This window comes from Phoenix dactylifera, chromosome 2 (genome assembly GCF_051530095.1).
Source record: "Phoenix dactylifera cultivar Ajwa chromosome 2, Ajwa_hap1_PhDact_Kaust_v1.1, whole genome shotgun sequence".
Lineage (NCBI taxonomy): Eukaryota > Viridiplantae > Streptophyta > Magnoliopsida > Arecales > Arecaceae > Phoenix > Phoenix dactylifera.
The window spans coordinates 37,305,772-37,319,899 of NC_143191.1; the positions used below are offsets into that span (position 1 = coordinate 37,305,772).

General features: G+C 38.7%; 1 protein-coding gene across 1 annotated transcript; it reads left to right on the forward strand.

Annotated features, from left to right (window-relative positions):
- The first annotated feature begins 5,534 nt into the window (after positions 1-5,534).
- LOC103701566 (TORTIFOLIA1-like protein 2) lies at positions 5,535-13,806 on the forward strand. The gene is made up of 7 exons (XM_088716260.2): positions 5,535-6,514; positions 8,556-8,750; positions 8,832-8,934; positions 9,541-10,214; positions 11,533-12,249; positions 12,439-12,620; positions 13,731-13,806. Exons 1-7 carry the CDS (start codon positions 5,834-5,836, stop codon positions 13,762-13,764), a joined length of 2,586 nt encoding a protein of 861 aa, XP_088572386.2. The 5' UTR covers positions 5,535-5,833; the 3' UTR covers positions 13,765-13,806.
- The last annotated feature ends 322 nt before the right edge of the window (positions 13,807-14,128 follow it).

The following is a 14,128-nucleotide window of genomic DNA, read 5'->3' on the forward strand; positions in this document are numbered from 1 at the left end:
TCCTAATCTTCCTCCTCATCGCTGCCGCCCTCCTCCTCCTGCACCCCCTCACTCCCGACCTCCTCGCTTCCCTCGTCTTTGCCCTCCTCTCCGCAACCTCCGCCCACTCGGCCGCCGCCTACCAGATCTTCGACCTCCAGGCCAAGTTCGACTCCCTCTCCGCCACCATCTCCGCCGCCGCCTCCCTTGAACTCGACCTCCACCCGCGCTTCTTCTCCACCATCGCCGCCCGCGAGATGATCCGGAGGAGAAAGGATCTCGGTCGTGCTCCACCGGCCATGTCACCGAGCCACCGCCGGCCTCGCGGGAGGAGAAGAAAGGAAGGAGGAGAAGAAAGAAGAAAGAAGAAAAGGCATCGGGAAGAAGAGAAGAAAAAAGAAAAGAAAAAGAAAAGAAAAAGAGAAGAAAAAGAGAAGAAAAAAAGGGAAAAAGGAAAAAAAGAAAAACAAGAAATATATATATATATATATATGAATGAATGAATAAATAAATAAATAATTAAGATAATAAATAAATATATTCCAATAAAATAAAATAATAAATAACTAAATAAAGAAATAACGATCCAGCACTCTTCTGGCGTCGCCAGCCTCGCGGGAGGAGAAGAAAGGAGGGAAGAGAAGAGAAAAGAAAGAAGAAGAAGCTTCGGGAAGAAGAGAAGAAAAAAGAGAAAAAAGAAAAAAAGAAAAGGAAAGAAAAAGAAGAAAAGAAAAAAAAGATAAGAAAAATAAAGTTAACTCACTATTGCAATTAAGTTAGTAAGCTTGAATACAGTGCACACAGTAAAACTATCTCTGCGTGCCATTTTCCTCCATCTTGGAAATTCAATTAGAAAACAATAACATATGTTTAAATCTTATATCACAGTTAGTACCTCATCTCAAACCTTTTTTGCTCCATATTAGAAATTCAGTGTGTACGACGTTTTAGTATCTCACCTCAAACCTTTACATCAATGTCGGCATAACACCTTACTGTGTGCACAATTAATTTAACTGTGTGCGCAGACAATTTATTTGTATGCCAAAATAATTAAATTGTGTACAGAGTAGAATTTACTGTTTGCATGGTTAATATAACCGTGTTTCGGGGTAAAATAACAGTCTTGAAACATTTGTTTTAAATCCAATGCAATCTTAACAAGGGTACAATAGCGAGGGAAACAAGAACATATGCATAAGACACATCCACTTCAAACCGATCTCAAAGATCTCTAAATTTTATGGCTTCTTGCCAACAAGAATAGCAAGAATAAGAAAATATCTATGTACGGAATGTAGTCAAGTAGGAAGAGATAGTTTTCTATGTGTTGTAAAAGTTGATTGTAAGATGAGTGCATTTGCATTTTTTTGTGTCATATAACATTTATACAGAAAATTAGATTATGTTGATTATGTTGAGATGATTGGCCAAATTTTCTACTTGCTATCATGCTCATTGCTCAGATGCTGAAATGTAACTTATAGGTTCTCAAAAAGTGACTAAACTATGTGCCGGCACACACTTACAATACTATTGCGATAAACTTTAATGTGTGCAGCGTGTCATTTTGGAAATTCAGTTAGTTCCAGAATTTTAGAAATTGCAGCGTGCCAAAATCTAGATTGGCACATCCCAAAATGAAGTAGTGAACTCCTATTTTTGATGAGTAGAAGGTTTGGCAAAGTTTAATCACCGTTATTCTACCCCGGAACACAGTTATTTCAACTGTGCACACAATTTATGATACTGTACACAGTTTATTTGTTTCAGAACACAGTTATTTTGTCTGCGAACATGGTAAATAGAACTGTGCACACAATTAAGTGTTATTAGAAAATTGTTGTAGAAGTGGTTGGGATAAGGTAGTAAAAGGGAATAAACACTCAATCTAGATTGGCACATCCCAAAATGAAGCAGTGAACTCCTATTTTTGATGAGTAGAAGGTTTAGTAATATTTGAACACCGTTATTCTATCCCGGAACATAGTTATTTCAACTATGCACACAGTTTATTTGTTGGAAAACACAGTTAAATTAACTGCGAACACAGTTAATAAAACTGCACACATAGTTAAGTATTATTCTAAAATTGTTGAAAGTGGTTTGAATGGGGTAATAAAATGGAGTAAATACTAAATCTACATTGCTACATCTCTTAATGAAGCAGTGAACACCTAATTTTGATGAATAGAAGGTTTGGCAAAGTTTGAAGACTGTTATTCTACCTCGGAACACAGTTACTTCAATTATGCACACAATAAGTTCTACTCTGCACACAGTTTCTTTGTTTCCAAACACAGGTAAATTAACTGCGAACATAGTTAATTAAACTGTGCACCCAGTTAAGTGATATGCAGAAAATGTAACATAAGATGGCACGCTGAATTTTATGAAACTCCGATACACGTTTAAGCATAGGAACAATAGTATCTGAAACTGTAATACAATATTTAAGCATTTGTTATTGCTTCCATGGAATAATTCCCAAAAATGGCACACAGAGGATTTTGAAACTCCAGTACGCTTTTAAGGAAAATGGCAAGCTGCAATTTCCGAAATTCTGGAACTATAATTGTTGATTTCCAAAATGATAATGGGACCTAACTAAATTCCCAAAATGGCACGCTCATTTTTCTAGAACTCTGATACGCTTTTAAGCACTTGAACTATTTTGGCACAAGATTTAAGCCTATGTTTATGTTTCCTAATTGAAATGTGGAGATGGAGCAAAATGGCAAGCTAAATTTTCTCAAACTCCGATACGTTTTAGTTGTTAGATTTGTCGGTACTCTTTATCGTCAGTTTAGTGCCTGTTGATAATGAAAAGTTATGTACCTATTTTCGATTATCAACCATTTAGAGTACAGCCTTTGATTTTAAACAAATTTCCAAACAGAATTACCAAATTGGAGGAACACAGATTCAATTGGCACACTGATTTTCTGAAAGTGTGATAGATATTTAAGCATATCCTGTTTATGTTTCTGTTTATGGCCTCATAACCATATTACAATTGTGCTGGCACAGTTTATGAAACTCTTTCAGAACCTATAATAAGTCATCATGATAGACATTTCAACAATGAGCACGACAAGAAGCAGAAAAGGAAGCCAATCATCTGAACATAATCAACATAATCACATTATCTGTTATTTTATTACACAAAAAATAAAAATGCACATATTTACATTCATCTTTTACAACACATTAGTCTAAGATCTATTTCTACTTGACTTCAATCCAAACATTGATCAAAACTTATCAAATGCAAATGCACTCATTTTATATTTATGTGCCGTATGCATATGTTCTTATTTCCCTCGCTATTGTACCCTTCTGAAGATTGCATAAGATTTAAAACAAATGTTTTAAGACTGTTATTTGTTATATTAACCGTGCACACAGTAAATTCTACTCTGTACACAATTTAATTATTTTGGCATATAGATAAATTATCTGCACACACAGTTTAATTAACACTGTACACAATAAGGTGTTATGTCGACATTGATATATAAGGTTTGAGGTGAGGTACTACAACGTCGTATACACTGAATTCCCAATATGGAGCAAAAACGGAGCAAAAAAGGTTTGAGATAAGGTACTAACTGTGATACAAGATTTAAGTATATGTTATTGTTTTCTAACTGAATTTCTAAGATGGAGAAAAATGGCACGCAGAGATAGTTTTACTGTGTGCACTATGTTCAAGCTTACTAACTTAATTGCAATAGCGAGTTAACTTTATTTTTCTTTATTTTTTTATTTTTTACTTTTCTTTTTTATTTTTCTTTTCTTTTCTTCTTTTTCTTTCCTTTTCTTTTTTTTTCTTTTTTCTTCTCTTCTTCCCAAAGCTTCTTCTTCTTTCTTCCTTCTCCTCCTCCCTCCTTTCTTCTCCTCCTGCGAGGCCGGTAGCGCCAGAAGAGTGTCGGATCGTTATTTATTTATTTAGTTGTTTATTATTTATTATTTTATTTTATTGGAATATATTTATTTATTATTTTATTTATTTATTCATTCATTCATATACACACACTTATTTATGCATTTATTTATTTATTTTTCTTTCCTTTTTCTTTTATTTTCTTTTTTGTTTCTTTTCTCTTTCTTTTCTTTTTTCTTCTCTTCTTCCCGATGCCCCTTCTTCTTTCTTCTTTCTTCTCCTCCCTCCTCCTCCCGCAAGGCTGGCGGCGCCGGAAGAGTGCCGAGGCCGGCGGTGGCTCGGCGACGTGGCCGGTGGAGCGCGGTTGAGACCCTTTCTCCTCTGGATCCTCTCGCGGCGGCGATGGTGGGGAAGAAGCACAGGTGGAGGTCGAGGGCAAGTAAGGCGGCGGCGGAGAGGGAGTCGCACTTGGCCTGGAGGCCGAGCCGATGATGCGGAAGCGGAACGGGCACTCGCGGATCTTGCGGGTTGGCTTAAAAGTTGGAAGGAATAGGATTCAGAATAGGGGAAAAAAGGGAAAATGAAGATGAAGGCGGTGAAGGGCATTATGGTCTTTTCATGAAAATTTATTATGCACTGGAAATGGGTATGGACCGGTTGTTAAAGTTATGTTCAACAGGGATTAAACATTACAGTCCGGTCAAAAAATGGACCGGACATTAGTTTCCCCTTTAAACTATATAATCTGCGCAACCCTTTTAAACTATATAACTCGGCATTTATCTCTGATGCGATTCACTGTGCCGGTAGCATTAGGTAGCCATAGCCATAATTAGTAACCACCTATAGCTTTTACTCCACTGGAGCCATAGGCCCATATTCCGTAGCCATAACTCTGAATCCGACCCATATATATATTAAACAAGTTAAACATGTTAGACGTGCCAGACATCTAAAATCCATATCTGATTCAATTAATAAATAGGTTAAACGGATCAATCTGTTTACGACCTAAGTCTGTTTAGGCCAAATCTAAATTTATTTATGATGGATCGAATACCTATCGAATTGGCGGATCGGATCGTATTTTGCAAGCCCTGTAATCACCATGGTACGTTTGTTGGGACGCCTTAGCAGCACTTCATCCGTTATTTCGAATCGCCCGCCCTCGACGCGCGAAATCCTGTTCATCGCTCGAAAACGAAAGAAAACACGCACCACCTCCTTCCCTCCCCCTCCGAATCGCTCCCTTCCGTTTTTCCTTCGCACCATCCCCTACGCCTCTCTCTCTCTCCCTCCCTCCCTCCTCCCGCCCCTCCGTTTCGCAGTTGTCCCTCGCTTTCTGTGCTATCCGTCTCTCTCTTGCTTTTTTTTCCCCAACACTTTCTGGGGTACTGCGCTTATTTTTAGGGTTCTTTTGTCTGCTGCCATTATCTTTTTGAACTTCTTTAATTGCATTATCTCCCTCTCTTCTGTAATCTGGAATGGAGGATCCCCTCTCCAGCTCCCTCGTTCCTTTTTCTTTGTGTTTTTTTTCTCTCTTCAAGCTGCTTTCAATTAGTAGAATAAGGATTTGTAAGCGTCTTTATTCTTCGAATCCCATCCAAAACTTTGTCCATTTCGAAAATTTATGAGCTCGTCGTTTCTCTTTCCATTATTTGGTTACTTCTCTTTTGGGCTTTTCTCGGCTCGATCTGACTTCTTCCTTGAGAAAACCCAGCTTTATTTGCTTTAGTTTCACCAAATATAGTTTTTTAGTCATAATTGTGATTCTATTAGAGCAGCAATAATGGGAGAGATCTTCGAAAATTTGATGGACACCGCTCCCATCAACCTGGGCATTCCCCATTCTCTACTTCTCGAAGGAAGCCCGGCTACCGCGGCTCGAGATCGCACATCGAGTTGCGAGCTTTGAGCAGGTCGATTACAGGCGGAAGGTCGGAAGTAAGAGATCAATCATCCATTGCAATGGGAAGATTGATTAATATGAAGTCCAATCCAGCTCAGGCGAAGGCTAGGGCAGGTGGCAGGATGGTCGCTTCGCAGAAGGCGGTCTTCGAGCTGAAGCACCGAACGGTCCTCTCGCTGAACAAGCTCGCCGACAGGGACGCCCACCAGATTGGGGTCGAGGAGCTCGAGAAGATTGCTGAGAGCTTGGCTCGCGACATGATCGCGCCATTTCTCTCGTGCATTACCGATACCGACGCCGGGCAGAAGATTGCCGTTCGGAGGGAATGTGTGCGAGTAATGGGCACCTTGGCCAGGGCTCATGGAAGCCTTTTGGCTCCCCACCTTCCAAGGATGGTGGCCGGTATACTTAAGCGCCTCAAAGATTCGGATTCTGTCGTCAGGGATGCCTGTGTGGAAACATGCGGTGTTCTGGCTACAAGCATAACGAGCTCTGGTGGTGGCGAAGGCGGAGGCTCTGCTTTTGTGGCACTGGTCAGGCCTCTTTTTGATGCTTTGGGAGAGCAGAACAGACACGCGCAGGCTGGCTCCGCATTGTGTTTAACCAGGGTGGTTGATGAGGCAAACGACCCCCCTATGTCGATTCTGCCACAGATGCTGGCTCGTGCCGTTAAGTTGCTCAAAAATCCACACTTTATGGCAAAGCCAGCGATCATCGAGTTGATCAGAAGCATTGTTCAGGTTAAATTTCTTGCTTTTTAGCCCATGGAACTTTCATACTACGGCTTATATCTATAGTTTGTATGTCATCTTATTCTTTTCTTTATATGAATTTGTTGTCATGTAAGAAACTTATAATTGGTTGCAACTTTTTTTTATTTTTTCCCTTTTCTTGCCTTACCTTTATTTTGGCACAATTTCTTGCCTGACCTTTAAACACTTATTTATCGTTAGGCTTAATATGTTATCCTACCCTGTTTGATTTAGTAATATACATTATTTTAGCAATATTGCTTGAATGGATCCGTAGAGTTCAGATAGTAGAAGAAATGTACTGTACAAGCTTTACTCGTAGGTTCTTTAAACTTTAAAGATCAATTGCTTATTCGTTCTCCCAGTTATTTTTGTGATGTAATCAATTGAGAATTTTTTCTTGGAAATACACCTCCTGGGAACTTCTTTGTTCCAGTACAGAAAGTGACTGTTGATGCTTGACGTTTAATAGGCCCCAAGAAGGATTGTCTTTTACCTGGAGTGTATCTCAGTAGTGGGGAACTTATACCTAGGGTGCAGCACCAACTTTAGAATTTGTCTTGAAAAGTCCCAAGACCTGCATCCTAAGTGTTTCCTTCAAGAGGTCTGCTTCTCACACTAGCACTTGAGGCAGCTCCTCCGGCCCTTCTTTAAGCAACTTAGAATTGCATGAAATGTATAGCTTCCAAGAAGACATAAACTTATGAAGTAGGCTTATTATGACTTGAGTAATATGTTTTAAGATGGCATATTGGCTTTTGGTCTTCTTTTACGGCAACAGTTCTCTTATAATGCTTGAGTCACCACAGGACCAGACAATAAATTCCTCAAAAGGATACTTAAATTTATTCATGCTTCTTTCCAGCACTTTTGTTTCTGATAAGTTAGTTCTGTGTAACCAATACGAGGAAGTGTTACTTTTATTTATGTTATATCTAAAATCATGCCTAAGGACAGATATTCCAGATCCCACTACTCAGTTCATTCTTTTCTCTCTTTCTTTTGGCCTTAATTGAGTCTGTGATCTTGACATCTAACAAAATGGTTTCTTCTTTTAATTGTTTATGTGGTTTCCTACTCTCAATTGGCAGTCTAGTGATCGTAATTTCAATTGAAGTCGACCTTACCTATTAAAAATCCTTTTTGTGTTCTAAAAGTGTCTTATTTGCCTCTTAACCTTTTACAGCTTGATGCCAAATTGAGTCAGCAAGTGCAGAAAGCTAGCACGATATAACCATAACCACTATAACCAAACCCTGTCCCCATTGTTTGGGCTGGTTTTGTGAGTCCTTGTGTGCCAAATTATTGTATTGGGATTAATTTCATAGTTTGACAGCTTCTTGCAACTGGTTATCGAACTAGCATCAAATCTCCATCTTTGTTCACCTGGTCTTGTGGACAACATTGCCAATGCTGAAAGCTACTTGACATATTTATAGCAAATACTTAGTAGAAATCATTCGAGGTAAGTGAGATCTATGGACTTCAATGAAAATGGAAGTGAGAACAAGAAATTGTATCGTATCTTATGGCACTTTTGTGACTTACTTCTATTGTAAGAATACTTAATACTGATTGTAAATGATTCATCATAAAGATGTACAACTTTTTTTCTATGAAAAATAATAATGTATAAGGGAAGATTTTGAAACAGAAAGATTCAGTATATGCCACTACTTTAATCCATAACCCCTCAGCACTCCAAGATATGCAGAGAACTAGATCATGTAAAGTGTCTTACCGTACTGTCCAGTGAAATAGTCCTCTTATCAGTACGTTGGACCAAATTGACATCTATATGCTGAAGACACTTTTTCCTGTTTCGTGAAGGAGTGCTAGATGCTTTCTTGCTGTCCATTTAAAGTTCTATTTTATCTAGATAAAGAAGCAGATTCCCATTCTAATTTCTTCACTGCTTGATAGAATTCTGTTATGTTGGATGCCCTGTTTGATGGCCATGACATATGACCACCCCAACCCACTCCCCCTGGTTTAAATTTTGCATGAATTTTTTGTCTCATTCTCTCAGGCAGGAGGTGCTTCCACAGAGCATGCTCTGTCTGTAGCACTGACCAGCATTCTGGATTCCCTTAAAAGTAGTGACTGGGCGACACGCATAGCTGCTTCTGTGGCATTAGCAGGTATTGCTGTCAGTGCTGGAGCTTTGCTGGGGACCTTCAAAAGTTCCTGCATGCTCTCACTTGAAGGCTGTCGATTTGACAAGGTTAGTTTGCACTTTAGACTAGTTGAAATTCTATCGCATATCATATTCTTTTATACATTGATTTTATATATTTTCTTTTAGGTGAAACCGGTGCGGGATGCAATTTTGCATGCAATGCATTGCTGGAAAACCCTTCTGGAGACTGGTTCTCCTGAACTTTCAGAAGCTGGGTCATCCACAAAAGGTCTGATAGCATTCTTAGTTTCTGATCAACTATGATGCAGTATGCTTGATATTAAATCAAAATATCTGATCAAAGTACCTAAAATACTTTTTTTGAACACCATCAATTAGTCGGCATCTTATTCAGAGTGTATAGCATTTTTGCGGTAGACATTGACTTGTCACAACATTGGACAAGTGAATCATGATGATTTTGACTATGTATATAGTAGTGTAATATTTCCATGATTTTTACATGCGTTATGTTACATGCATTTGTGCAAAAGGATGGTGTTATGAACCTGCAGCGCAAGCGGCATGGAATCTAAAGACAGTATGGTGAAGATCATTGTTCTTGGCCTGTTTTAATATTTAATGTGCTACCTGGGCACTAGTTGTTACCTTTGATAATATCATGATGCATAGATGTAATTTAGTTTTCTTGATTGCATCAGTATTCCTGATATCCATTTATGGGAATAACTAAATGATACATTAATTTGTGTATGATTACTTAACCTTGTATGTTTTTTTTTTTTTTTTTTTTTTTTGAGCAATAGCCTTGTATGTTATGTTATATTATATAAGTTAACAAATTGTGTACTTGTTTATCATGTCCTGGCCATAGAAAATTTTGGCAGGGGCTACCATGATGTTACCAGTGCTACCGATCGTGAAAGGAGGGACACATCTTTCAGGAAAGTTGATCCTGTTTCTGCTCTAAGTGGCAAGTCCACCGGTTCAACAAAGAAAAGGGTTCCTTTATCTGTCAGGAAAGACTGTACCAATTATGTGCAGAATCACCAACATATAAAGTCAAATGATTGGCACATTGAGATATCAGTTCCAAAATGTCATGCTATGCCTTTGCCTGGTGCTGACCAGAAAGAATCTGGGGGACATTGCATTGCAAAGGCTCATGACGGAATAGCAGCAGATGTAACTGGAGAGCAAGATATCAAGTGTGATTATGACCCGCTGGATGATAAACCAGAATGCTTTTCCATGTCAGATTTAGTTAGTGGTACCTATGAGACAACGCATGTAACTGTTTCTCATCAGTGTCTTGAGGATTGTGATTCAGCGAACCTAATTGGGCCAAATCACAAGCATGTCACTGGGGAGATAGAACCTGAACTCCTTAGAACTCAGGAGAGCCAGAGTTTGGATTCAACTGTTACAGACTTCTGTTCACAGACTATGCATGGATGCTGTCTGCATGCTGCAAATGAATTGGCCTTCATCAGAAAGCAACTCCTGGAGATTGAGACCAAGCAATCAAACTTATTGGATCTGTTACAGGTATTTTGTTAATTAACTCTGATTATTATAGAATAATCAGACATAAATCTTTTTATTCTATATTTGATTAGATGATTTTTAATGATATTGGCCCTTAAGAGGGATGAATGGTGAAGAGATACCTATACAGAGGACTGGAGATACACGGGGTGGGGCTTCTTGTTATAATTCTAATGTCATCTGCTGGATCTTAGTTTCTTACTAAATAAAGTTGTGCCAGAATGATCATGTATCAGGCCCATCTTATTAAAGACTTAAGGTTATGTTGTTGATGCCTATACCACATACTATCTCAAATCTCTGCTATCCTTCATTAAAGATATACAGATATGATGTAGCCTCGAATTTGCCCCAAGAATTGTGAAGTTTTGTCCTTATTCAGTTCTCATTTTTTTCTCAAGTTCTTGATATATCATATTCTTTATTGGCATGCAAAGTGACTTCAATTCCTTACACCTCAAAGCTTTTAATTGTTCTGGTTCATTAGCACCCTATTCTCCTTTGACTTTTTTATACCTAAACTGACTGAGTTTTGAGACATATTTGGATCATATGCTAGCCCAAATTTGCATGATCTTACCTTTTTACTTGTTGACATGGCCTTTGCTATTATTAAGTGCCTGCATCTTCGGACCCTGCATGGTCTAAAGTGTGATACCATATAGGTGTCGCCTGCTCAACATTCTAAATTCTTTTATCATTTTTTTATGCACTATGAATAAGTTGAATTTGACTAAGGTACAATCAAGACATGATTTAGAGAGGAAGCCAAACAAAGTCGAAAGTATACCTTGTTTGGTGATATATTAGGCCGGATTATTCATGTTCTTTTGTGCTTTAACTCTTATAGAGGTCATAGTTTATGTTGGATCTTGTGTACCATTTTGACCTAGGCATGTTGGATGTGGCGAGGTAGCATAATCCCAGAGTTCTGGGGATCAGAACTTTTAAACCTTGACCCAGCATGCAAGTCCAAACTTATCTCATGGCGGGGCTCCTATCCAGGCCTGCCTTGTTCCTTGACAAGCCGATCCAGTTGCAATCTGTTTTTGCACCCATGTTTAGCTAATTTATTTAGCACGTCATTTACTTTTTGGCGCTGTTTTATAACATGCAAGTAATTATATGTTTCTTTTAGTATGACATGTAGGTTGGATCTCTCTCTCTCTCCCGCTCGCTGCATGTGTGCCTGTCTATGTATGTGTTTGTATGCTTGTGCATGCATGTGTGTGTGTGTGTGGATGTATTTCTACATATGTGCACCTTTGCGTGTGTTTGTCTCCATCCATCCTGATTTTGTCTCTTTTACATTGTTCAGGTGTTTATGGGAAAAGCAATAGATGACCTGTCAACCTTCAAGTTGAGGGTGCATAATTTGGAACGTGCTGTAGATAAAATATCACAAGGCATTACTCAGAATGAAAAATATTCTAACTTCACTAGCTCAAGATTTTTGAAGAAAATTCAAAGTCTTTTTTCATCTCCTCAGTTCTCTATGTGCATGCCTAGGCCATTGACGGATTCTAATTACAAACAACCACCATTATTGTCTATGAAAAACAAGGAACTGTGGCATGAAAATGCATCTTTGAAAAGCAGGTCAAGCACTTCGGTCAAAGATGGAGTGGCACTCTGGAGGGATCCTACACTGAACATAATCAGAAATCCTGTAGCAAACTGCAGACAGAAGAACTCAGGAAGAAACGCTCACAGCTCAGGCAGCAGTCAAGCAAGAGATGTGAAGGCTTTACATTCTGTTTCAGCTTGTAATGTTAGTGTCAGGCAAAGTAACTTGGAAGATGTGACTGGCTTCTGGCAACGGGTTAAGGAGTTTATTAGTGTTGGAGATCTGGAGTCTGCATATGTTGAAGCTCTGTATTCTGGTGATGATCTCTATCTAATCGAGCTTATGGATCGAACCGGGCCTGTTCTGGACAGACTGTCATGTGAGACGGCAAGTGCAGTTCTGAGCATTCTGACTACGTGCTTTCTGGATCAAAGGTTTCTGGATTCCACAATATCTTGGTTGCAACAGGCAAGTTGTTGATCCTTCATGACTGCAGATGTCTGTAGTTTTGGATGCTACATGCCTTGTAAATTGTGCAAAATGGATCATGGCACCACCTTGTATTTTAGATCTGCTCTAGCTGTCATTTTTATATTTTTAACAAGCGATGCAATTCAGTCCAAGATAACCATATTTCTATCTATTATTTTGTTCTAGGTGGTGGATTTAAGTATTGCTCATGAACCAAGGCACGTTTTTATGTCTTCAAAAGTGCAGATGGAATTCCTGTTAGCATTACGGGAACTGGCGGCTGTGGGATTCTCTGATCCAGTAGACAGAATCTCTGTAACACAACTTCTGGCAAATTTGAGCCAAGTATGGGGTGAAGCCCCATGCAGGTACTTGCCATAACTTTAGTCCCAAAATTTCTGAATGCTCCTGTTAGGTGCAGATATAGATCTAGGGAATTTTATTTTTATGTGGACTCTGGAACTAGAATTTTGCAGACTTTAGCATTATAATTTTATGTGGACTCTAATATTTTATTTTTATGCATATTCTTATTAGGGTTTTGGGTTATCTATATAAACCCATTGCTATGTTAATTGAGAATACAGCTTGAATTATTGAGATATCCCCTCTCTCTCCCAGTCTTCCTCTCTCCTCTTCTTCCTCTCCTTTTCTTCTCGCCCCTCTTCTTTTTCTCTCTTCTCTCTCTATCTTTTCTCCCTCTATCCTGCATCACTTCATTGACCGATAATGATCGGAACACCCTCAGGTTGAGTTCGTGTTATTATGTGCATAAGAAGTCATGCCAGTGATGTCACTGCACCCCATCCCTTTGCAATATTGCCTTGTCGCTTTTCATCCAACACTTTTGAGGGAAAAATCATACAGTTTCTAGGAGGTGTATTATTATGCTTCTTAGGTTTCTCTCTCTTTTTTTTCCTTCTTTCTAAAGTAGAAGAAACAAAAATCAATTGAACTTCATGTGCATGAGAAAATGCTTTTCAGTTGCTTATTGCTAATGGATATATTAGAGTGTTTGTAATTTAGCTTACCATAGTAAGAGTCGTTTAAGTGGGTGAAACTGATCCAAAGAGTGGAAAATGGAAAGAACACAGAAATGGGAGCAATCATCTTATGCTGTCAAGAGTATTAGGTTACTAGAGAACTTGATGCTCTGGAAGGATACCAACATATTCTCATAATTTGGCATTATTATCTCTGCTTTTGATGTGTTGTCGATCCAGGCTGTTTGGAGGCATAAATATTCATGTGGTGGAGAGTTGTGATCACAGTCACAAAATGCTGAGCTATCTTTGCACATATTATGTAACAATTAAAATCTTACCTGACTAGAAGACAAATATATGCATTCGCATTAGTAGTGCCTTCAATTTCAATCATTTTCCATGTTGAGGAATTTGACTTTTGCTGCACATCGTTGGAGCTTGGTATCTTTGGATTTGAGGCTTGTGCTTATACAAATTTTGTTCCTGTCACAGGGAAGTGCTTCCAACTAGGGTCCAAGGAAACTAAAATGTCTGAACTCCAGCCTATAATGCATCAGGTGCTTCCAACAGGGGATGATAGTTGCCAAGCAGAAACTCCAGCCTGCAGTATCCTAGGTATCTGATGAAGCTTTCTGATATTTAATTTTTAATCTATTTTGGTAATGCATGAAATCATGGGTTAAAACATGTGCCACCTGATGCATTATAGCAGCTCATTCTGCAAGGAATGCAATCCTGAAACCTCTGTGATGGTAAATGTCTGAACTGCATATCCAGGAGCAGACATGCAGAACACTAGTGCTGAGGATTATGTAATATGTTTAATTTGGCAAATTGTACTCATCTAAATAACTTCAAATCTTTCCGTAAGATGTACAATGCCTGTTGAT

Bases quoted from the DNA above. Each gene is read 5' to 3' on its own strand.
- LOC103701566 (XM_088716260.2), top strand. From the start codon at position 5,834: ATGGGAAGATTGATTAATATGAAGTCCAATCCAGCTCAGGCGAAGGCT. The intron at 6,515-8,555 runs GTTAAATTTCTT...TCATTCTCTCAG, and splicing joins TGATCAGAAGCATTGTTCAG to GCAGGAGGTGCTTCCACAGA. The intron at 8,751-8,831 runs GTTAGTTTGCAC...ATTTTCTTTTAG, and splicing joins AAGGCTGTCGATTTGACAAG to GTGAAACCGGTGCGGGATGC.